General features: G+C 38.5%; 1 protein-coding gene across 1 annotated transcript in view; it reads left to right on the forward strand.

Moving 5' to 3' along the window:
* LOC134375156 (zinc finger protein 420-like) overlaps positions 1 to 25,764 on the forward strand; it is a 36,935-nt gene that overhangs the window by 5,405 nt on the left and 5,766 nt on the right. Inside the window, exons 2-4 of the mRNA XM_063093358.1 lie at positions 5,767 to 5,820; positions 24,842 to 24,968; positions 25,209 to 25,301. Coding sequence (XP_062949428.1) covers positions 5,782 to 5,820; positions 24,842 to 24,968; positions 25,209 to 25,301 — 259 coding nt within the window. The 5' untranslated portion in view covers positions 5,767 to 5,781. The remainder of the gene's footprint in view (positions 1 to 5,766; positions 5,821 to 24,841; positions 24,969 to 25,208; positions 25,302 to 25,764) is intronic.

The raw sequence follows: 25,764 nt of genomic DNA on the forward strand, positions 1-25,764 counted from the left end.
ACTTAATAAAATTTTCTCGAAGTCCATCCATGTTGTTGCGAATGGTAGTATTTCATTTTTTTTTTAAGGCAGAGTAGTTATCCATTGTTTAGATATACAACAGTTTCCTTATCCACTCATCAGATGATGGACATTCGGGATGGTTCCAGCTCTTAGCTATTGTAAATAGTGCTGCAATAAACATTGGAGTACAGGTATCCTTTCGGCATGATGATTTGCATTCTTCTGGGTATATTCCCAGCAGTGGAATAGCTGGGTCATATGGTAGATCTATCTGTAATTGTTTGAGGAAAGTCCATATCATTTTCCATAAAGGCTGCACCATTTTGCAACCCCACCAACAGTGAGTGAGAGTTTCTTTTTCTCCTCAACCTCTCCGGCACTTATCATATTCAGCCATTTCGATGTTAGCTATCCTAACTAGAGTGAGATTGTATCTCAATGTGGTTTTGAATTGCATTTCCTGGATGTTGAGTGATGTTGAGCATTTTCTCATGTGTCAGTTGGCCATTCATATGTCTTCCTTTGAGAAATGCCTATTCAGCTCGTTTGCCCATTTTTTAATTGCGTTATTTGTTTTTATGTTGTAAAGTTGTTTGAGTTCCTTGTATATTCTGGATATTAATCCTTTGTCAGGTGTATATTTTGATAATGTTTTCTCCCACTCTGTTGGTTGTCTTTTCACTCTGTTGATTGTTTCTTTTGCTGTGGAGAAGTTTTTTAGTTTGTTAGAATCCTGTTTGTTTATTTTTTGCTTTGATTGCCTGTGCTTTGGGGATCATACTCATGAAATCTGTACCCACTCCTACTTCCTGGAGTGTTTCTCCTATGTTTTCTTTAAGGAGTTTTATTATTCCCGGATGTATATTTAATTCTTTAATCCATTTTGAGTTGATTTTGGTATACAGTGAAAGGTATGGGTCATTTCATTCTATATATGAGTATCATTTTCCCAGCACCACTTGTTGAAAAGGCAGTCTCTTCCCCAGTATGAAGATTTGCTGCCTTTATCAAAGATCAGATGGCTGTAGGCATATGGATTGATTTCTGGGTTCTCTATTCTATTCCATTGATCCATTTGTCTATTTTTATGCCAGTACCATGCTGTTTTGGTTATTATAGCTTAGTAATATAGTTTAAAGTCAGGTAGTGTTATGCCTCCAGCTCTACTTTTTTTTGGTCAGGATTGCTTTGGCCATGTGTGGTCTTTTGTTTTTCCATATAAATGTCTGGATAGCTTTTTCCATTTCTGAGAAAAATGTCATTGGAATTTTGATGGGGATTGCATTGAATCTGTAGGTCATTTTGAGTAATATGGACATTTTCACAATGTTAATTCTTCCAATTCAAGAGCATGGGATATCGTTCCATTTTCTTGTATCCTCTTTAGTTCCTCTCAACAGTCATTTGTATTTCTCTTTGTGGAGAATTTTTACATCATTGGTCAGCTTTATTCCTAAGTATTTTATTTATATGTGTGTGTGTGTGTGTGTGTGTGTGTGTGTATTTTTGGTGGCTCTTGTAAAGAGGCTAGCTTTCTTGATTTCTTTTTCTGCATTTTCACTGTTGGAGTATAGAAATACTACTGATTTCTGAGTGTTGATTTTATATCCTGCAACATTGCTGAAATCATTTATCAACTCCAAGAGGTTTTTTGTAGAGGCTTTAGGCTGTTTGATATATAGAATCATGTCATCTGCAAAGAGGGACAGTTTGACTTCATCTTTTCCAATCTGGATGCCCTTTATTTCCTTATCTTTGATTGCTCTGGCTAGGACTTCCAACTGTGTTGAATAGGATTGGTGAGAGTGGGCATCCTGTCTTCTTCTTGTTCAGGATGATATTGACAGTGGGCTTCTCATATATGGCTTTAATCATGTTGAGATACTTTCCATCCATGCCTAACTTGTAAAGAGTCTTTATCATGAAAGGATGTTGAATTTTGTCAAATGCTTTTTCAGCATCAATAGAGATGATCATGTGTTTTTTGTCTTTGCTTTTATTAACATGGTGTATCACATTTATTGATTTGTGTTTGTTGAACCAACCTTGTATCTTTGGGATGAATCCCACTTGATCATGGTGTATAATTTTGTTGCTGTATTCTGTTAGCTAGTATTTTATTGAGGATTTTTGCATCTATATTGGCCTGTAGTTTTCTGTTTTTGATGCATCTTTGTCTGGTTTTGGTTTCAGGGTGATGTTTGCCTCATAGAATGAGTTTGGGAGAATTGCCTCTGTTTCATTCTTTTGGAATAGTTTGTAGAGAATTTGTATCAGTTCCTCTTTGAACATTTGGTAGAATTCTGCAGTGAACCCATCTTGTCCTGGGCTTTTCTTTGGAGACTTTAGATAACAGCTTCAGTCACTCAGTGTTATTGGTCTGTTCAGATATTCTATATCATCTTGGCTCAGTTTTGGCAATATGTATAAATCCAGAAATTTATCCATTTCCTCCAGATTTTCAACCTTGTTGGCATATGGATGCTTAGAGTTGTCTCTAATGATTCCTTGTATTTCTGAGATGTGAGTTGTAATATCACCTTTTTCATTTCTTATTTATGTTATTTGGGTTTTGTTTATCTTTTTATCTCAATTTTATTTATCTTTTCAAAAAACCAACTTTTTCTTTCATTGACCTTTTGTATTGTTTTTTGTTTCTATTTCATTTAGTTCTGCTCTGAACTTAATTATTTCTTTCTACTATTTAGATTGTTCTTGTTATTCTAGATCTTTAAGGTGAAGTGTTAGGTTGTTTATTTGCCATCTTTCCATTCTTCCAAAGTTAGCATTTAGTGTGATAAATTTCCCACTTAATATTGCTTTTGCATTATCCCACAGGTATTGGTATGGTGTGTCATTATTTTCATTAATTTCAAGAATTTTTTTGATTTCCTGTTTAATTTATTCTTGGACCCACATGTCATTAAGTAGAATGTTGTTTAATTTCCATGAGTTTGTATATTTTTCAGAGTTTTGTTTATTATTGATTTCTAATTTTAATCTGTTGTGATCAGAAAAAATACATGGAGTCCAATTTTTATGAATTTGTTAAGACTTGCTTTGTGACGTAACATGTGGTCTATTCTGGAGAATGTTCTATGTGCTGATGGGGGGAATGAACATTCTGAGGTTGTTGGATGGAATGTTCTGTAGATATCTGCCAAATCCAATTAGTTTGTAGTATTGTTTAGATCTTGTGTTTCTCTGTTGATTTTTGGCCGAGATGATCTGTCCAATGATGACAGTGGGGTTTTCAGGTACCCTGCTATTATGGTGCTAGTGTCTATCTCTTTATTTAGATCTAATAGTGTTTGGTTTATTAATCTGGCTGCTTCAACATTAGGTGTATATATATTTATGATTGTTATGTCTTCTTGATGGATAGATCCTTTTATTGTTATATAGTGGCCTTCTTTATCTCTTTTAATGGTTTTTGCTTTAAAGTCATTTTATCTGATATAAGAATAGCTACTGTAGCTCATTTTCCATTCCTATTTGCATGGTACATCTTTTTCCATCCTTTCATTCTTAGTCTATGTGTGTCTTTTCAGGTGAGGTGAATCTTTTGAAGGCAGCAGATTTTTGGATCCAGCTTTTTAATCCAGTCAGTCTGTCTGTGTCTTTTGAATGGGGAATATAATCCCTTTACATTTAGAGTTATGGAAAGATGTTGACTTACTCCTAGTTTTTACTGATTTTTGTCTAGATATACTAAGTATCTTTTCCTTTCTTTCTAATTTTCTGTTTGTCTTCTCTATTTGTTGGTTTCTTGAGGTTATAGATAAACTATTTTTTTCTTTTGCTAGCATTTTTATTTTGCTAGTAGGTATTCTTTTTTCTTGCATATTCATGGCAGTGATGGTTGTTTTTGTGGTATCAAATCTAGTACTTCCTTGAGAATTTCTTACAGGGCTGGTCATGTGGTAGTGAACTCCCATAGTTTTGTTTGTCTGAGAAATATACTATTCTGATTCGGGCTTCCTCATAGGTGATTTGCTGCTTCTCTTGCAGCTTTTAAAATTCTCTTTGTCTTTTGAGTTTTGTCAGTTTGATTATCATATGTCTTGTAGAGGGCCTTTTTGGGTTGAATGTGTTTGGTGATGTTTGGGCTTCCTGAATCTGGAGACCTGTGACTTTCTCTATACCTGGGAAGTTTTCTGCTATTATTTCATTGAATCTGTTTTCAATGCCATTTCCTTTTCACTCCCCTTCTGGAATTCCCATGATTCAGATATTTGCATGCTTAAGGTTGTCTGTAGTCTCTCTTAGATATTCTTCAATTTTTTTCTTTTTTCTTTTTTCTGGTCTGCCTGTGATAATTCAAACAGCCTGTCTTCAAGGTCAGAAATTATCTCTTCTGCTTGTTCAAGTTTGCTGGTTAAACTCTCTGTTGTGTTTTTCATTGAATGAATCCTTCAGCTCCACAAGTTCAGCTACATTCTTTTTCAAGGCTTTGATTTCTTTGTACATTTCTTCTTTCAGATCCTGTATACTTTTTCTCATTTCATTGTGTTGTCTAAATGAGTTTTCTTATATCTCATTTAATTTCCACAGAATAGCTGCTCTTAATTCTTTGTCTGTCATTTCAAAGGTAACCTGTTCTATAGCATCTAGCTCTTGAAAGTTATTAATTTCCTTTGGTGTTGATATACTTTCTTGATTTTTCATATTTCAGTTATCTTTCCTTTGGTGTTTTGTCATTGCAGCCAGGGGTATCACAGTGCACTTGTTTCACCCTGATGTGTGGCTTGGATCCTGAAGGGACTGCTGCTTCTGGTCAGCAGAAACTAGCCTGGGCCAGAAGTTCTGCTCTGTCTGCCTTCTTTGACATGGCTGGCTCAGGGTGTGGGGTCTCTGCACCTCTTAAGTCACCCCCAGAGGCACGGACCAGCCTGAGCCAGGTGTTCCACCCCACCTGCCTACTCTGGCTCGAATGGCTTACTTAGGTTGTGCGGGCTTGGAGCCCTTAAGTCACTCTCAGAGATGGGGACCAGTCTGGGCCAGAAGTCCCACATCACCTGCCTTCTCCAGCTTGGCTGGCTTGGGGTGTGGGAGCCCCAAGGCTGTTAGGTCTTTCCTGGTAGCAGGACCAGCCTGGGCTAGAATTCCTGCCCTGCCTGCCTACTCTAGGATAGCTGGCTTGGGGTGTGGGAGCCCTGAGGCTGTTACATCTCTCCTGGTGGTAGGACTGACCTGGGCTGGAAGTCCTGCCCCACTTGCGTTTTCCAGCCTGGCAGGCTCAGGGTGTGTGGGCCCAGAAGCTCTAAAGTCTCTCTACAGAATGGAGAGCAACCTGAACTGGGGTCCCATGATGGACAGCTGCCATTCACTCCAGCACAGATCTCGGGTCCTCCATTGCTGCTCATCAATAGCTGCAAATTGGTCACTCTGTGGGAGAGAGTGACACCAGGAACCAACTACTCCAGCATCTTGACTGGAACTCCCTGTTTTTCTTTGGTTTAAATGATGAAGTTGTATGTTTAGATATCATTGATTCTTGCTGAATCAGTATGTAACGTAACTTTTCATTAACACCAAAATAAACTGTGTGTCTCTTTTGTACCAATTAATGTACTTGTAGACGCAACTTTAATGGGTCTTTGTTGCACCTTTTTGACCATAAAAGATTGTTGTCTCATAGGGAGGATTTTGTTTGTTTCTCTTTCCTAGCTATTGTGTAGAGAGTTTTGGGCAGGAGAATCCAGGGCCAATGCACAACAGTTCTTTCCTTAATCCACTCCATTCTCTTCTCTCCCATCTAAGCTGCCAGAGTGCCCTATGCATTTTGAAGAGCAACAAAAGATGAATAATTCTCTGGTGAGTAGTCTATTTATTTATTTCTCTCTTTTTTTTTTTTTTTTTTTTTTACTGTATTACCTGGTTATTGTGGGGAGCCTGAATTAAAATGGAAAAGTAGAAATGAATAAAACTCAGCTGGAAGGAAATGCACATATGTAAGATAACGTTTGCATGTAGATATAGCAAGTTATAAGACCTCAGAGTCATCTAAGTTCAGTAAAAGTTTGTCTCTGGTCTTTCTGATGTTGTGGCAAAAGGGCAGACACTTGTTTTACATGACTGGAATGGAAACTAATAAGGTAAAATACCAAATTCTCATGGGATATGAAGATTTACTGGCACTAAATTCTGAAACACTGTCTCTATTAGAAGGTGTTTGACTGCCAACCTAGAAATGAACACTTTTACCTTTCTGCACAGGAAATGGTTAGTGAGTGCTAAGGCCTGTGTTCCTGAATAAGCAGTCTGTAAAGTTTCATGTAATGTAAGACTTTCTCCCCTACCTAATTTTGTTAAAGCCTACTGAGTTCTGGGGACTTAGATGTGTCAGTTAACATTCACTGTGTAAGAACAAATGAAAACCCAAATGGCTTAAAATATCAGGCCATTTTATCTTCTTGAAGTTCTATGGATCCACATGTTGGGTGTACTCAGCTGGGCAGTTTTCTTGCTAGCGATGCCTGGATTCTAAATGTAGCTTCAGTCACCTGGTGCCTTGACTGAGGCTGTTGCTTCAAGATGGCTTCACTCACATGTCCTGTGGCTTGTGTACAGCTTTGGAAGACTTGATTCACAGATAAAAACTTGAATTATCACATAAATTAGTGAAATCCAGTGCCTATTCTCTAGTCTTTTTCTAAGTTGAATCTTCTGCCACCTTTGAAACTGCTATTCATGACTTCTGGAAATTCTTCTGTGTTGGTTTGTCAGTTTCTCTCAAGCCCTTACTGATGGCTTTCTCTTGTTTCTCCTGAATTCTTCTCTTTTCCTCCTAACGTAGCTTATCAAAGTGCTTCACTCTGTGCACTATTGTCACTGTGCTCCTTTTCTTGACTGATTCAGTCCTCTGTAGTTTGTACTCTTGGTTCTCTTTAGTTTCTTCTCTTTTCTATTTCTTCCCTTTTCTTTGGATCATAGGTTGAACTCTCTGTTGACTGGTTTTTCTAGCTATTTAAAAGGTACCTTAAGGCCAATGAATCCAAAATGAAAATGACGTCTACTTCTTTTCTCTTACTTGTGGTAACAGTACCACCCAGCCGGTGACCCAAGCCACTGAAGTGGGATTTTTCCTGGATTCCTCCCTGTTTCTGGGGTCTAGTCTTTTCTGGTGTTTATTCGTGTTCCTTTTGTTTGCTTGTTCTTTTTATTTTATTCTAATTTCCGTATACACTGCTTGTATAGGGGTAGGAGATGATGGCTCTTATAAAGACAGTAACTTTGTTCCAGTGTAAATACTCATGTAAAAACCTAAGGGCATATTTCCTGGGTGATGAGATTCAATCCCTGGTGACCTGTGCTTCTAGTCAGCACCTGTGGTGACATCCTTAAGAGTGTGAGGGGAGAGAGCCTTCAGGAGTTAGTGGGACATGTTTGATGAAGGGCCAGTAAAAAGGCATGCGAAGAAGAAAAATAGAAATGGCAAATTTTTATAATTTGTACATTTTATATATATAAATTTATATCTGATTCTGTGTGTAGTTTTCTTACTGTACAGTTCTCTGTTTCTACTTCAAGAAGACCCGTTATGTTTTTAATCTTATTTACAGATTGTATATTCTTCTTCTCCTATATCAGCTGATAACTTAGAAATCAATGAGAAAAATGGGTGTGTGCATTAGTCATCAGTATGTTTATAAACCAGAACCATAGCTAACAGTTGGTTAAGAAAGAAAAATTACATACCAGTTAACTGAAAGTTTACATTCTCAACTAGAGTTTGAGGTGTAACAAGATGTGAAATGCTGGCTTTATTTATTTTGGACCTAACAATCAATGTGAAAGTACATGCTTCTTGTTGCATATGAGAGTACTGTCTGTGGTCTCTAATGACTGGTCTGGTGTTCCGGTGATCAGCTGCATGACACAGTGACACAAAACATAGTTGCTTAGAATAAGAATTTTTTCCTTACTCCATGTTGCAATGTTGTAGGTAAGTATAGTGTTCCGGGTAGTGTGGGTTGGCTGCTGCATGATGTGTCTGGTCTAAAGTGGAAGAACACGAGTGGCTGGGGACTTTGGGCAGACATTCAGGCCCTCTTTGTGGCCAGGTGGACTTCCTCAGAGTCTGGCAGTCTCCGTGTAGTCAGATTAGTCTGGCTTCTTCAGGGTAAGTGTCCAAGAGGCCCAGGCAGAGGCTGCAAGGCTTCTTGTTATCTCCACTCAGATCCCAAAGCATGTCTCCACCACATTCTCTTCTTGGTCAAGCACATCACTAAGATCAGCCCTGATTCAAGAGGAAGGCAATTATATCCTACTTCTCAATAAAAGGAATAGTAAGTATTTCCAGCAGTCTTTAACAGAACATGGTTTGGTCTCTGGCCATAAGTTTCTACCATATACAAAATATAATTTGCTCCTCTCAAGAGCTCTAGAAATCTACTGTTGTGCAATTGGCTGTAAACCCAATTAAATTATGTCCAGTGGCCTGTTTTCTTCATCTCCTCAACACATGGCCAGATCACAGTGAGGAGACTGGCCTAAGCATGTGCGCACTTCCCTTCAGCAGGGTAGGTCGGAAGGGCTGGCATCCAGCAGGGTCTGGTCTGAGCAGTTATGCCCACTGGGCACCTGGTTTAGTTCTTTGATTAGGGCCCCGTGTTGGTCTCTGTACATGATGCTTCCTGCTTCTGTACTGTGCCCTGCGGGCTCTCACCATTCTCTGTTTATATTCATTTTTATTAAATGATTGGGTTTACAGTTGAGCAATGTCTTTTTTTTTTTTTTTTTGGTATAATACATTGCAAATCCAAAGACCTTTAAAAATATTTTTTTTTGGATTCTGGCCAAAGAAATTCCCCTTTGTACATCATTAAAAAGCGTTGACTTTCATTGTACTAAAATCCATACAACCAATCCTACCTCTGTGTTAGGCCCTTTTTTCTCTGGCCTTCCATTCTCTCTTAGGCACCTATTTCTTAAAAAGTTTTATTTTTATCAGGTGCTATCTATGTATCACACCCTATGGTACTTAAAAGGCTGGAAACACATTTGTTTGTTTGTTTGTTTACAAAACAGTTTGATTCTTGCCTCAAAGTAGTTTCTGTCTTTGAAAATATTGTGTTGAAAAAACTTGGATTGAAAAGCAGTTTTATTTCCAACTCAGCAAGTTCTGGCTCCTTTATATTCTCTTTAAATTTGTTTGAAAATTGACCATCCTTCTTTATTTTATTGTTAACTATTTACTTATTGGCAGATGGCCTATATGGGGATCCAACCCTTGACTTTGGTTTTATTAAAACCATGTTTTATCCTTCTTTATGAGCTGACCAGCCAGCCTTCTTTACTTTGTCCTTCTTATATTTTACCAGTTTCAGAGAGAGGAGACCATGTAGCACTTTTACCATTGTTCAAAGAAGTCTCCTTTGGCAGACCCCTGAGAGGGTGAGATAGTTTTCCACTTTCCATGCTTTGGGAGGCAATAGTGTGGCCCACATCCTTCAGTGTTCCATTTATTTTTGGTAACATATTTTGTGGCGACACTTCTTTTCACTAGTATTAATATTTCCACTTAAGCTTTTCATAGTATTTGTGTAATATTTTAAATTTTATTTTACTTTTTAACTTTCAGTCTGTGTCTTTATGTTTAAAGTATATGTCTCTGGTTAACATATTGTTGGGTCTTACTTTCCTATCAAATCTGATAATTTTTGCCTTCAGTAGAAGATTTAATCTAATTCTATTTCAACTCTTAATAGGGTTAGATTTAGGTCTGCCATTTTACTATTTTTTTGTTATTGTCTAATCTGCCTCTTAATGCTTTGCTTTTCAGCTTTTCCTAAAAATTTTTTCCATTAATCAAATATTTTAAAATATTTTAATTTGTTCCATCTATAGCTTTTTAAAATAATTTACTTTAATTTTAGTTTTGGTAAAGAAAAATGCACATAACATAAAATGTAGCATTTGAACCATTTTTTTACCTTTAAGTAGTGTTATGTATATTCATAGTGTTGTGCAGGAGATGTCCAGAAGTTTTTTTTATCTTAGAATACCGAAACTCTATATACGTCAAATGACATATGTCAGTTTTCCCAGGCTTGTAGCCTCTGGTGTCTGCCATCCTATTTTGGTTTCTAAAAATTTGACTCCTATCAGTGGGGCCATGCAATACTTGTGATTTTGTGAGTGACTTATTTCACTTTGTGTAATGACCTCAAGGTTCCTTGTTATAGCATATGCCAAGATTGTATTTCTTTTTAAGGCTGAATAATATTTCCTTCTCTGTACATACCACAATTTGTTTATCCATTCATTCATGGATGTACATTTGAATTGCACCACTTCACTACGTGACTAATGCTGCTATGAACACAGGTGTGGATATATCTTTTGCAGATTCTGCTATTAATTACTCATGATAAATACAAAGAATTTGTAATTCTGAATCACATGGTAATTCCATCTTTAATTATTTGAGAAGCCACTGTACTTGTTGTTTAAATGGTACAGGCACTGCACCATTTTACATTGCCACCCACGGCATGGTAAGTTTCCAACTTCACTGAAACCGGTTATGTTCTATTGAGTGTGGAGTAATTTTTCCTTGTGATTTTGCATTTTCTAATGATTAATGATGTTAAGCATCTTATCATATGCTTGTTTGACATTGGTATATTTTCTTTGAAGATATGCGTATTCAATTTCTTTGCTGTTTTATTTGGGGGCATGGGGTCAGATTGGCTGCCTGGTATTTGAAACTGAACTTTTAAAAAATTTCTATCTCTTGTGATAGTTCAACGAATAGGTTCTTTTTAAAATTATTATTGAATCAAAATTGATTATACATATTTTTGGGGCTGAACATCGAGATATGTTGATCAAGTTAATATTGCTCACGTATATATTGTTAGAAATCATAATTATAATTTATGCCCCTTGTCCATCTCTTGCCATCCCCGTCTTTCTCCCACTCCCCCTTCTAATTACCCTAGATGTCCTGCTTCTGAAAGTGTAATGGTTACTCTGTTGATTTGTTGCCTAGATTATCTGTCCAATGGTGAGAGGTTTGATCAGGTCCCCCAATATTATCATAGAGCAGATACTTCTGTCAGTCTGAAATGGGATTTGTGGGGATAGACATTCTCTTTTCTTTATCTCTGATGGTGACTCCCTTTGTGTCAGTGCAGTCCAGTGGCTGGCGGATGCTCTTCATGGTGGTTGCAGCATCTAGCCACTATCATGGAAGCCATGGTTATTGTGGTGGCTGTGGTGGGCCACACACATGGAGCTGTTTTTGGCATGCTCCTCTGTGATGGCAGTGTGCCTTGTTGTGGAGAGTGTCCGGGCCTCAGCTCCATGCCTCAGGTCTGCAGGCAGGCCCTGAGGCACTGGCACTGTGCCTGGTTGTGGGAAGGGATCTGGTCCCCTTCTCCATGCCTAGAGTCCCTGGGATGGGCCCTAAGGTGCTGGTGGTGTACTTGGTTGTGAGCAGGTCATTCAGTCCCTGGATCCGTGCCCCAGGCCCCCAGGTGGGGGTTACAGGGGCTGGCAGTGTGCCTGGTTGTGGGAGTTGGGTCCAGCCCCCTTCTCCATGCCTTGGGTCCCTGGACAGGCTCTGAGGTGCTGGTGCAGTTTGCCTGGTTATGGAAATTGGGTCCAGTCACCTCTCCATGCCTCAGGTCCTCAAGCAGGCCCCAAGGTGCTGGTGCAGTGCTTGTTTGTGGGAGGGATGTCCAGTCTCCTTCTCCATGCCTTGGGTCCCTGGGCAGTCCTTGAGACACTGGCATGTTGTGCCTGGTTGTGGGAAGGGGGTTTGGTCTATGGTTCCATGCCTTGTGTCCCCTAGTGGGTCCTGAGGCAGTGGCATGGTGTGCCTGATTGTGGGAGGGAAGTCTGGTCCACTTCTCCATGACTCAGGCCCCCAGACAGGTCCCAAGGCATTGGCGTGGTATGCCTGGTTGTGGGAGGGTTGTTCAGTCCCCTTCTCCATGCTTTAGGTCACCAGACAGGCCCCAAGATGCATGTGGTGTGAGTAGTTGTGGGCAGGGTCCAGTCCTCAGCTCCACGCCTCCTGTGACCTGGCATGCTCCAAGGCACTGGTGGTGTTTTTGATCTTGAACTAATTTTTTGTCTTTTGCTTACTTCTAAAATGGGGGGACTTTCTGTGGGAACCAGTACTTGAGCTGTGTGTTTGAGTTAAATTGCTGCTTTGCTGCTCTTTTCCTAGGGAAGGCTTTTTGTGCAGCCAAGAGTTTTATCGTTGACCTTACAGATCCTTCTGGCTCTTTAGAGACTCAGTGCACCTGGGTTGTGTGGAAACTCTGATCTAGGCCTGAATTTTTTCATCAAATGCACCCCATGCAATTCTGCATTCCTGATCATTCTCCTCTGAGTGATCCTTTGCTGATTGAGGCACAGATTGGCAGTCTTTGCTGTGTCGCAGTGTTCTTCTGGTGGGCCTGTCTCCACCACCACCCATGCTTCAAATTCTTCTCATGGGATGGGCCCTGCACTGGTCCCTTAGGATGACTCAATGGCCTCTCGATGGCTCCCCTTTTTCAGGTGTTCTGGCTCCTCACTCCTGTATGAGTGCACAGGAACTGTATTATTGGTCTTGCTGTCTTAGGGGCCCCCAAGGGCCTCTTCTCCCCTGCTGCCTCCAAGTAACTCCATCTGAAAGGCACGGCTGTGGCTTCTGCTGGCTCCTGCTCCATATGCTCAGCAAGTTTAGCCTTAAAGCTGCCATGGCCTGAAATGCTCAGAGCAGTTTTTTCTTTCTCATTGTGGTTTCTCCCACCTTCATGGACTGTGTAGGTTTCTCCTGCTCTTCCCCTGAGCTCTAGTGGCCCCAGCTTGGCTGATGTTACATTTTTATAGTTGTAAATTGGTTGATTTGTGGGGAGATAGTGATGCTGGGGACAGCCTATTCTGCCACCTTAACTGGAACTCTCCTGGAACTGAACTTGTAACTTGGTGTTACAATTGTCCTTTCTAACCAACTTAGCCATGTTGCTTTGCCCCCCCATGGATTTGTCACCCCACTTCCCCTGGAAGATGGAGCCACAAAGGATTACTCAAATCCTATCTCTTTCAAGCAGTGAGAGACCCTGAAGTGGTTAATCTCCCTCAGAATCCTCAAGTGAGAGTCATCCCTTCCTTGGGAAATTAACCCCAAATTGAGGTTTTCTTCCTGCATTTATTTTCCAGACCAGGAAGTTAGAGGTAGAGAACATAGGTGGGGTTATAGTTTAATAATATAGGCTGGCAACTTTTAGTGAAACAAGTCAGATGACATTCCATTAGAAGATTAAGTGATCCATTAACAAAAGGTTGAGCTTAGCAAACATTCCTTCTTACAGAACTTTCTCAGTATCTTTGCATAACAATCAGTAAATAGGCTGTTTTTGAGCCAGCAACCTTGCTGTTACAAATCTTTTATCTTACAGCAGAGACTTTATAGCCTGAGGAAAATTTCCAGTCCTCCGCAAGATCAGTATTTGAAACTGCAAGGCTTTGGAAAACCAGGCCCTGTGAAGTACATTTAAGAATCCTCTACAGAGCTAACCAGCCAACCTCCTCTTTTGCTTGTTTTATACACAGGTTATTTGTTTTGTTGTTGTATAGGGTGTGAAAGGTTTTTTTCTTTATTTTCTTTATTCTTGGTGTTTATTTCTTATGATATAGATGATTTGCAGCTATTTTAGTTTTTGAGGTTCTAGCAAATAGTATTTCAATTATTTTTTAAGATTCTACTTGGTCATTGCTGATGTGTTGAAATGTGATTAAATTTTTATTAACCTTGTATGCTGCAATCTTGCTCCATTATTCTTTCCAGGAGTTTTTCCATTTATTTACTAGAATGTTTTACACAGATAGTCATATTACCTGCAACCAAAGACCCATTTATTGATTTATTTTTCCCAGTCTGTAATTTTGTTTCATTGTCTTCTGTTATTGCAGTGTGAAGTACTTTTAGTGTAATGTTTATAGTGGTGGTGAGAGAGCACATTCTTCCCTTGTTCCTGATTTTCTGGAAAAACTTTTGAGTTTTTCACCATGAACAATAACGTTAACTACAGTTTCCTGTAGATAATCTTTATCAAGTTGTGATGCTCCTCTCTATTTCTAGTTTACTGAGAGTTTATGATGAATGGGTGCTGTATTTTGTCAAAGGCTTTTTCTGAATTTATTGATAGGACCATCTAATTTCTTTTCAGTATTTTGATGTGAAGGGTTGAATTAATTGATGTTCAAGTATTGAACAATCCTTGCTTACTTGGGATAAATGCCACTTGGTTGTGCTGCATAGTTCTTTTTAAACATTGTTCCGTTAGGTTTGTGTATACTTTTTTTGAATATATTTGCATGTGAGATGATGGCTTGTTGTTTTCCATTCTTGTATTATCTTTGTCTGGTTTTGGAATTGAGGTAATGCTTTCCTTGTAAATGAGTTGTGATGTATCTCATCTTTTATTCTCTGAAGTAGATGGTAGGGAGTTGGTATAATTTCTTCCTTTTAAATGTTTGTTTGAAAGCCCAAATAACACATCTTGCTCAGGTGCTTTGTTTTGAGGATTGTTATTTACAGTTTACTCAATTTTCATAATAGATATAATCATATTGTAATACTGCACTTTACTATGTGTGAGTTTTGTCTTTCAAGGAATTGGTCCATTTCATCTGGGTTATCAAATTTTTGCCCAGCATTGTTCATGGTATTTGTATTTTTAATGTCTGCAGGCTCTAGTGATGTCCTCTCTTTCATTTCTGATATTAGTAATTTTTGTCCTGTTTCACTATCTTTTAGGCTTATCAATTTTATTGATCTTTTTGATGAATCAACGTTTTTGTTGATAATTTTCTCTTGATTTCCTTTTTCAATTTTCTTTCTACTCTAATTTTTTCTGCTTGTTTTTAATTTATTTGCTTTATTTTCTTTTATTTTCTGAAGATAAAACTTTAAATATTGGTTTTAGATGTTTCCTTTTCTAAATATGTGCATTCGATACTGTAAAATTTTGAAAGTATTGCTATTTCTGCATCCCACAAATTTTAGTAAGTTGCATTTTCACTTTTGTTTATTAAAAATATTTAAAAATTTTTTCTTGATATATTTTTTTTTAAAGCCCATACAAATACAGTTCCAATACTGACTTTCACCAGAGTACCGACATGGAGGCTACACTACTGTGGCTACCAGAAGCCAGTTTTAAAACTCCCCATTCAATGGTCAATATAAAACTCATCTAGAAAAGCAACTCCCTCTTCTCAAAGCCCACTTCAGAGTACTAGAAAAAGCAAGTGCTGTACAAGATGACTAGAGACCAACATAGAGGTGCTAGAAATATGAAAAATAAAACTGATGACACCAGCAAAGGAATATAATGATTTTCAAGTACCAGACTGTATAGTCAATTGAAGAAGTCCTTCAATTGACTGAAAAGGAATTTCAAGAATCCCTAAGAAACTCAGTAAGATACAAGAAGAATCAGATGATACAACAAAATGAGAAAAAGTATCCAGGACCTGAAGGAGGAAATGTACAAAGATACTATTGGGCTTAAAAAAGAATGTAGCGGATCTCATGGAACTGGAAGTGTTATTTAATGAAATAAGAAACAGAACTGAGGGCATTAACAGCAGGCTAGAATGAGCAGAAGAAAGAATTTGTGATGTCAAAGACAGCCTTTTGAAATAACCAAAGTAGACCAAAAAAAAAAAAAAGAAAGAATTTTATGAAAAAGAAGAAAGTCTAAGACAACAAGCAGGCACCCTGACATACACAAATACCTGAATCATGGGTGTTTCAAAAGGGAAGAAAAATGAAAAGGAATTGAAAACATATTCAATGAGATAAAAGCAGAAAAATTCCCAGGTATAGGGAGAGATAGGCATGTTCAGATCAAGGAGGCTCAAAGATCCCCAAACTCATTCAATCCAAAAACATCCTCTCCAAGACATCATAGTCAGATTGGCAAAGGTCAAAGACAAAGAATCTTAAAAGCAACAAAAGTGTCCAGTCACCTGTTAGGGAGCCCCCATCAGAGTGACAACAGACTTTTCATCAGAAACCCTAAAGGCCAGAAGAGAATGTAATGATATATTCAAAATACTGAAAGGCAAAAATTGCCAGCAAGGAGTACTATACCCAGGAAGTCAATTCTTTAGAAACAAGGGAGAAAGAATACATTTCCCACAAAAACAAATGCTGTGGGAACTCACCACCACACAACCAGCCCAACAAGATTTCTTCAAGGGAGTACTGCATCCAGTATCTGAACAACAAAAATCTTTATGATGGATACATGAGAAAGAACAAAACCCATTAATAGAAGAAAAATGCAAACGTTAAAGAGAAAGAAACTTCTAAAATCACCTCAAAAAAGCAACAAACATGGAAGACAAACTATGAAATGGAAGTAAAGGAAAAAATGTATTTAAAGCATCCAAGCAAAAATCAATAAAATGTCAGGAGTAAGTCAACATAGTTTAATAATAACTCTTAATGTACATGGATTAAATACCCCACTCAGAAGACATGGAGTGATTAGATTAAAAGGATAGAGCAAACTATATGCTGTCTCACCTCCCCTGTAAAGGCACACACATACTAAGAGTAAACAGAGAGAAAAAGAAATGTCATATGAGTGGAAACCAAAAACAAGGAAGAGTAGCTATTCTTATGTTGGATAAACTAGATTTTAAACCAGAAACCATAAAAAGAGATATAGAAGGTTACTATATAATGAAAAAGTATATATTGAGAAAGAAGACCTAACAATACTGAATATATATGCACCCAACTTTAGAGTTAACAAATATATCAAGCAAACACTATTAGACTTAAAGAGAGAGATTCTAATAGCATAATAGTTGGGGAACTGAACACCCCTCTCTGAACATTGGACAGATCATCTAGGTGAAAAACCAACAGAAACACAAGATTTAAACTGCACTTTAGAGGAATTGGACTTGGCAGATATCTAAAAAAGATTTCATCCAGCAACCACAGAATATATATATTTTCTCATCAGTATATGGAACATTCTCCAGGATAGACCATATGTTAGGTCACAACTCAAGTCCCAAAACATATGAAGTTATTTCATATATATTTTCAGATGACAATGGATTAAAAATAGAAAGCAATAACAAACAAAACTCTGAAAAGCTTACAAACACATGGAAATTAAACAACATTTTCCTGTATGACCTATGGGTCCAAGAAGAAGTTGAACAAGAAATCAAAAAATTTCTTGAAACTAATGAAAATAAAGACATCACACCAAAACATAGGCAATACTGCAAAATCAATAATAAGAAGGAAATTTACCTTAATAAATACTTAAATGGGAAGAGTAGAAGGACTGAAAATAAACAGCAAAATACCTCAAAAAACCATAGAACGATCAATTCCAAAACTAATAGATGGCAAGAAATAAGATCAGTGCAGGACTAAATGAAATAGAAACCCCCCAAAATGATACAAATGATCACTGAAACAAAAATTTGTTTTTTTGAGAAGATAATCAAAATAGACACAATTTTAAGTAGGCTAATTAAAGAAAGAAGAGATAAGACACAAATAACAAACATCAGAAATGAAAAAGAAGACATCACTACCTATACCACAGAAACCCAAAGAATCATTGGTGACTGTTATAAACAACTATACACCAATAAATTTGAAAACCTGGAGGAAATGGGCAAATTTCTGGACACACAAAAACTACCAAGGCTGAATGAAGAAGATATAGAAAACCTGAACAAAGCGATAACAAGCAACAAGATTGAAGCAGTAATCCGCAATCTCCTAACAAAGAAAAGCCAAGGGCCAGATGGCTTTACTGACGGATTGTAACAAACCTTTAAGGAGTAATTAATATAAATTCTTTTGAAACACTTCCAAAAAATTGAAACAGAGGTTATTCTCTGAAACTCTATGAGGGAGACAGCATTCCGATCCAAAAGCAGACAAAGATGCCACACGCACACAAAAAATGAACTATACGCCACTATATTTGATGAATATAGACACAAAAATCCTCGATAAAATATTAGTAAATAGAATTCAGCAGAACATCCAAAAAAATAGACATTGTGATCAAGGAGGATTCATCCCAGAGACACCAGAATGGTTCAAGATATGCAAGTCAATGAATGTGTTACCCAACATCAACAAAATCAAGGACAAAACGCATATGGTTATCACCACAGACACTGAAGAAGCACTTGAAAAAATTCAACATCACTTCATGGTAAAGACTGTCAGCAAATTAGGTATAGAAATTATCTCAACACAATAAAAACCATATATGACAAACTTAATGTCAGTTTTATCCTGAATGGGGAAAAGTTGGAAGCTTTTCCCTTAAGAATGGGAAGAAAACAAGGATATCTACCCTCAACTCTTATTTAATGTGGTATAGGAAATACTAGCCACTATAATCAGTCCAGAGAAAGAGGAAAAGTGCATCCAGAATGGAAAAGAGAAAGTCAAATAGTCTGTTTGCAGGTATCATGATCCTATGTATAGTGAAGCCTAAATAGTCTACATAAAAACCTCTTAGATTCAGTAAACAGTTTCAGTAAAGTTTCAGGATACAACATCAACATGCAAAGATCAGTAATGTTTTTGAACCCACAGAAAAAGAAATCAAGAAAGCTGTATTCGATTTACAGTGGTCACAGTTAATGAGGAATGTGAAAGATCTCTACATTGGGATCTACAAATCAATGTTGAAAAAAATCAAGGAAGAAAAAAAAGGGGAAAGATATCCCATGCTCGTGGATTGGAAGAAATGGATTGAAAACTTAAAAATAAGGGCTGAAATTATAAAACTCCTAAAAGCAAACATAGGGGAAATACTTCAGGAAGTAGGACTTGGCAAAGACTGTTTGAATATGATCCCCACAGCATAGGCAACCAAAGAAAAAAATAAAGAAATTGTATTATATCAAATTAGAAAGCTTCTGTGTAGGCAAAAGAACAACCTACAGATTGGGAGAAAATATTTGCAAACTATGCACCTGACAAAAGATTGATTCCCAGAGTATACAAGTAACTGGAACAATTTAACAGTAAAATAACAGTCTGACTTTAAAAATGTGCAAAGGAGCTGAATAAGCATTTCCCAAAGGAAGATATACAGATGTCCAGTAGACACATGAAGATACTCAACATCACTCAGCATCTGGGAAGTGCAAATCAAAACCATACCCAGATATCATCTCACTCCAGTTAGAAAGGCTATTATCAAAAAAGCAGAGAATAACAAATGCTGATGAGAAGGTGGAGAATGAGGAACCCTCCTATACTGTTGATGAGACTGTAAATTGGTGCAGCCATTATGGAAAATGGTATGGATGTTCCTCAAGCAACTACAGGTAGAACTGCCAAATGACTCAGCAATTGCACTGTGGAGTATATATTTGAAGGTATGGAAATAATCATGTAGGAGGGAAACCTGTACTCCCATGTTTATTGCAGCTCCATTTGCAGTAGGCAAGAGTTGGAACCAACCTAAATTTTCATCATTGGATGATTTGATAAGGAAATTGTGGTATATTTATATAATGGAATATTACTCTGCCATAAAAAGAATGAAACATTTCCATTCACAGCAGCATGGAAGAACTTAGAAAAACGTATGTTTAGTAAAATAAGACAGGCACAGAAAGAGAAATATTGCATGTCTTCAAATATATGTGGGAGTTAATAAAATAAATAAATACATAAGTAAACAATAAAGCATCAAAAGAAATACACCAGAATCACAATAATGTATTGAACTTTGAGAGAAAACAGAAGTGTAGTTACCAGAGGTAGAAAACAGCAAGATGTATGTGGGAAGGGAGTAAAGGGACCCCAAAATCGATTACTTTGTGTAATGAAGAATATAGTAATCACCCTTTTTGTTTATTTATTTAAATTAAAAAATTTTGGAGGCTCAACATTTGAGATATGTTGACCAAATCAATATTACTAGCATATATAGTGTTACAAATTGCAGTTATTCTTTATGCCTCTTGTCCAGTCTATCCCCATCCATTTTTCCCCCCTCCCCTCTCTATTCAGCCTAGATTTCTTCTCTCCCTCTGGAACAATAATGGTTACTCTGTTGATTTGCTGCCCAAATGATCTGTCCAATGCTGAGAGGCACAATCAGGTCCCCAAATACTATCGTAGAGCAGATGTCTCTTCCGTCACTATGAAATGGGCTCTGTAGAGACAGACATCCTCCTCCTTTCATTATATCTGCTGGTGACTTTCCTTGTGTCAACTCTCTCCAGTGGCTGGCAGACCATCTGTGTGGTGGTTGTGGCATCTAGCCACCTTCATGGCAGCCATGGTTATTATGGTGGCTGTGGTGGGCCACCCACATGGAAGAGATGTTTTTGGCCTGCTCCATGCTGCTGGCAGTGTGCCTGGTTGGAGACTGTCTGGTCCCTTTCTTCATACCCTGGGTCCCTGAGTGGGCCCTGAGGTGCTGGCACAGGTTGCCTGGTTGTGGGAGGGGGGTCCAGTCCCCTTCTCCATGCCTCAGGTCCCAAGGAAGGCCCTGAGGCACTGGCATGGGGTGCCTGCTTGTGGAGACGTTCCATAACCTGGGTGGGCCCCAGAGTGCTCGCATAGGGTGCCTGGTTGGGGGAGGGAGGTTTGGTCCCCTTATCCATGCCTTAGGCCCCTGGGCTGGCCCTGATGCACTTCCCAGCATGCCTGATTGTTGGAGGGGGTCTGGTCTCTATGCCTTAGGTCCTCAGGCAGACCCCTAGGCACTGAGTGTGTCTGGTTGTGGGAAGGGAAGGGGGTGCGGTCCCTGGCTGCTAACCCCGGGTACCAAGGCAGAACCCTAGGCATTGTTGGCATGCCTGTATATTGGAGTGGGATCCAGTCCTTGGCTCCAATCCTTGGGTTCTTAGGTGGGGCTGTGAGGTGCTGGTGGTGTGTGGTTGTGGGTGGGGTTACTGGCCCCTTGCTCCATGCCTCATGTCCTATGGTGGACCCCAAGGCATTCGTGGTGTGCCTGGCCCAGAACTAAGTTTTTGTCCTTTGCTTGCTTCTAACCTGGGGAAAGTTCCTGTGGGAATCAGGACTTTAGCTGTGTGATTGAGGTAAATTGCTGCTTTGCTGCTGTTTCCTAGGGAAGAATTTTTGTGCAGCTCAGGCTTTAATGGTTGACCTTACAGGTGCTTCCAGCTCTCCAGACAGTGCACCTGGGTCGTGTAAAAACTCTGATCTGGGCCTGAGTTCATTGAACTGCACCCCATGCAATTCTGCATTCCTGACCAGTCTCCTTTGAGTGGTCCTGTGCTCATTGTGGGGCAGATTGGCTGTCCTTGCTGTGTCCCAGTGTTCTCCCAGTGGGCCCATCTCCCCAACCACCCATGCTCCAAACACTTCCCCTGGGACGGGCCCTGCACCAGACCCTTGTGGTGACTCACCAGTGTGAGTGGCTCCCCTTTTTCAGCTGTTCTGGCTCCTCAGTCCTGTGTGGGTCCATGGGAACCCTGTTAGTGATCTTGCTGTCCTGGGGGCCACAAAAGTTCTCTTCTCCCCTTCCACCTCCAAGTAATTCCATCTAAAGGGCACAGCTGCGGCTTCTGCCAGCTCCTGCTCCATGAACTCCAATATTAAAGCAGCCATGGCCCAGAACACTGAGAGCAGTTTTTTCTTTCTCTCTTCATGGTTTCTCCAGTCTTCATGAGTTCCATAGGTCTCTCCTTCTCTTCACCTGAGCTCCAGCAGCACCAGCTTGGCTGTTACATTTTTATAGCTGTAAATTTGTTGATTTGTGGGAGTGACACTGGTGACCGTCTACTCTGCCATCTTGACCAGAAGTCCTCAACTAATTATCCTGATTTTAATGTCACATATAGCACACAGGTATTGATATTCAATGCTGTACCCCAAAGATATGTACAATCAACTATGTTGCAATAATAAAACTTAAAATGCTTTTTATTGTACCTTCACTTATTTCTTTAATTCCCATTATGGATATGCAGATTCTAACGCATGTCTTTTTTCTTCTCTGTAAGAATTTTTTTTTTTTTCACTTTGCTTCCAGCACAGGTGTATTGGCAACAAATTCTCTCAATTTCTTTTGCCTGAGAAAGTATTTCTTCTTTTCTATAGCGTAATTTCATAGTGTACAGAAATCTGGGTTGTAGGTTGCTTTAATCAACAGTTTGAATATTTCAGTATTCTCTCCTTCTGTGGATTCTCAGGAGATGCTGGGAGTAATTCTTATCTTGCTGCTTTTTAAGCAAGATGTTTTTTCCTCCCTCTGGCTTCAGTCAGATTTTTTCTCTATTTTTCATTTTCTGAAGTTTGAGAACTACATATGAAAATGTAGATTTTTGGCATTTATCTGGCTCTGTGTTTAACTCCCTTGATGTTTGATTTTGTGCTTGATGTTAAATTATGGAAGTCCTTAGACATTATTGTTTTAAGTGTTTCTTCTATGTTTTTCCCCTCCATCTGTTTTCTGCTGTTTTTTTTTCATTACTCTTTGTTACAACTCTTGTCATTGTCCACCAGTCCTCAGAGATTATGTTCTGTCCTCATATATTATGTTCTGTTCTTTTTTGTCTTTTTCTTTTGTGTGTATGCTTTTCAGTTCTTAATTTTTTGATGTATCCTCAAGCCAAGAGATTTTTTTTCCTCAGCTGTGTTCAGTCTGTGAAGTTCATGAGAGTATGGTGCCAGTCATATCAAGGACCATAGTTTGATCCCTATACAGGTCAGTTGCCCACCCACCATGTATCTTTATAATGTCTGTGTAATTATTTAAAGGAATTTCATTGATAGGACAGTGAATATGTTGGATTTGAAAATGGACCAAATGCAAAAAAATAACAATAATAAAAGTAAATATAAGATGAATTATATTATTGTTAGACTTCTTAATACAGAGCTTTCCTTTAATGGTGTAATAAATTTAGAAGATTTCTTTTTGTTCTTTACAGTCTTTCATTTCCTCTATCTTATGATTAACAATAAAGTGCTTCTGCAGACTCTGTCCTTGTTCTTTTTTGGTTTTGATTTGTTTTCTTTTTATTTGGACTCTCTTAGGTTTGTTCACTGATTCTGATGTCTTCAAGTAACATTAAAATTTTCATACTTTCCTTGTACTGAATGTGCGCCCGAAACCTGACCCCCAGCTTGACAGTGTTAAGATAGTGGGAAATCCAATTATGGTCATTGAAAGCTGGGGCCTTCAAGATGTGATTAGATTGTAAGATCATGCCATGAGGAACAAGTTAATAATGGGGGGCAGAAGTGTGCTTCTGAGGGTTTTAAAAGAAGAGCATGTGAGAGCTTAGCCTGTCTCCCCTCTGCCGTTTTCTGCCATATGAGACCACTGGGTCACTGTTATCTCCACCACAGCCTTCCCCAGCTGTGTTCCCTGCACCTTGGGCTTTCCAGCTCTTGAGTCTGCAAACAGTAAATTTCATTTTCTTACAAATCACCGAGTTCCAGGTATGTTGTTATAAGTACTGGAAATGGACTAACAAATTTTCAAATCTTTATCTTCAGCTTAGGTCTCTCTCACTTCAACTCTGGAATCATGTATCTGACTGCAATTTGGACATACCCACAGATATTTTAAGTATAATATGTTCAAGTCTCCTTTATTTCTGCCCATCATATTTTTCTGCCATTCTTCAATTTACACTTTTGGGTGCCACTACCGAACTAACTATGATTATGTAGAGAGCCTGAGAGTAAAACACTTTTTCATTTTCTGCACAGGAATTTAATACCACAGTGTCTTCCTGCATTTTATTTCTCTTTCTTTTTCTTTTTTGTAGTATTACATCCCTCTTCTGGATGCATACTGCTCTGTGTTCTTTTTGTTCTTTTTTTTTGTTTTCCTATTGGGTGGCCAGTGCTGGAATCTGAACCTGTGACCTGAGTGTTACCAGAACCACACTCTCCATAGTGAGCTAACTGACCAGACCTGCTCTGTGTTCTAATGTAGCTAGTCTTCCATCATCCTGTTTTCTTCCCATCTGACTCTAAGGTTCTTTCCATTCTCTTTCTAGTGGATAGCTATTATATTGTAAATCTAGTTATGTGATTTTGGAAATACAAATCAGTTACATTATTTGCACCCTGTGGTTTAAAAAGTGGCAGTGTTCAGTCTCATGCAGACACAAGCAATTTTTTGATATGTAGGAAGGAAATTTTGGAAAGCACTTGTGTGTGCCTTCAGTTTATAAGTAATTAAAAAACAGTTGCATATGCTTTACTGTTTGAAATAGACAAATATGTAAATGCAGAATCATTTCATAATGAGTTTTTAAAATAGTGTGTGTATTTGTTATCACAGCTTACAAGCATTCACCTAGACATGGTGCTGTGTGTAGTTCCACTAACATGGGGTGTCTTCCTTTGGTCTTGTGATGGCAGTTTTGCTGTTGTCTTATATTAAGGAAAACATGTGGTTCACATGGAAGAGCTTAATGTCTTTGTCATTTCAGTGAATTTCAAAATACATTTCTGTGTTTATCTTACACACTGGTTCAGTTATATATTTACACTTATGTCTTCATACCTGATTATAAACTCCTTGGAAAAGCATTCTATTCATACTTTTGTCACTAGCCACAGGGATGGTCCTTAGTTATAAGGTAAGATTTGGAATCATATATTTAGTAATTATTATATTATTACGGTAACAGGATATTCCTCTTGTTGTTGTTTTTCTCCACCATATTGAGTACCAAAAAGAAGCATCTTGTTTAATACATAAGACACACACACACACACATACACACACACATACACACACACAAAGAGGTGTGAACTTTGAGATTCCTGTTTTGTGACCCAGGGCTGGTGGCTTGAATTGAGATCAATGTGCCATTACAGGAATTGGTGTCATTTGAGGATGTGGCTGTGGACTTCACCTGGGAGGAGTGGCAGGACTTGAATGATGCTCAGAGGACTTTGTACAAGGATGTGATGCTGGAGACCTACAGCAGCCTGGTGTCTTTGGGTGAGTGAAACTCTTCAGTAACATTCAGGAGGCACAGTTTTTAAAATTAATATAGGAACAATTTATAGGGTTTTACACTATTTGGTAAGAGTATATTTCATGAAAAACATGTCATCCTTATCTCAGAAAAGACTCAATTGGCCTCTTTATTGCATACTTTCTGTAGCTGAGCTCTTGTCATTCTTCTAAGGATCTCACTTTGCAGTTTTATAAAAGTCCTGTGTTACTTCCTCTTAACAGGGTACTGCATTAGTGAACCTGAAGTGATCCTCAGGTTGGAGAAAGGAGCAGAGCCACGGTTGATAGAAGAACACCCAAACCAGAGCCTCCCAGGTTAGTAAACACATCCTGGGCAGAGGCCAGGAAAAGTAAAACCCAGCAGATCCTGGCTGTGTTCAGCTGTTTCTAGCAATTTTCCCCCAGATTCCTGAGTGGAGACTGGCTCATCATGCATCAAATACATATGTAATCTTTTAGATGGACTCATGCATACATATCTCCATATTTTACTGTGCTATTTTAAAAATATATTTTCTTAAATTATAACCCCTACATTTCTCTGACTTGACACTTATTTTTGGTGGTCACTTTTTCAATATTGTCAGTTGCCTTTGTGTCCTCACTCTCATGGGTACGGTTTTTCAGACTCTATCCTTTTGTGTTGCTTAAAAACGACTATCTGACACTTGGTAATTTATAAAGAAACAAAGTGTCTTTTTCAGTTCTGCTCTGGACCTTGGGCATTCCGAGGTCAAGGGGCTGCATGTGGTGAGGCTCTTGTTTCTGGTGTGGATTC

Source organism: Cynocephalus volans, chromosome 4, assembly GCF_027409185.1.
Source record: "Cynocephalus volans isolate mCynVol1 chromosome 4, mCynVol1.pri, whole genome shotgun sequence".
In the NCBI taxonomy this organism is placed as follows: Eukaryota; Metazoa; Chordata; class Mammalia; order Dermoptera; family Cynocephalidae; genus Cynocephalus; species Cynocephalus volans.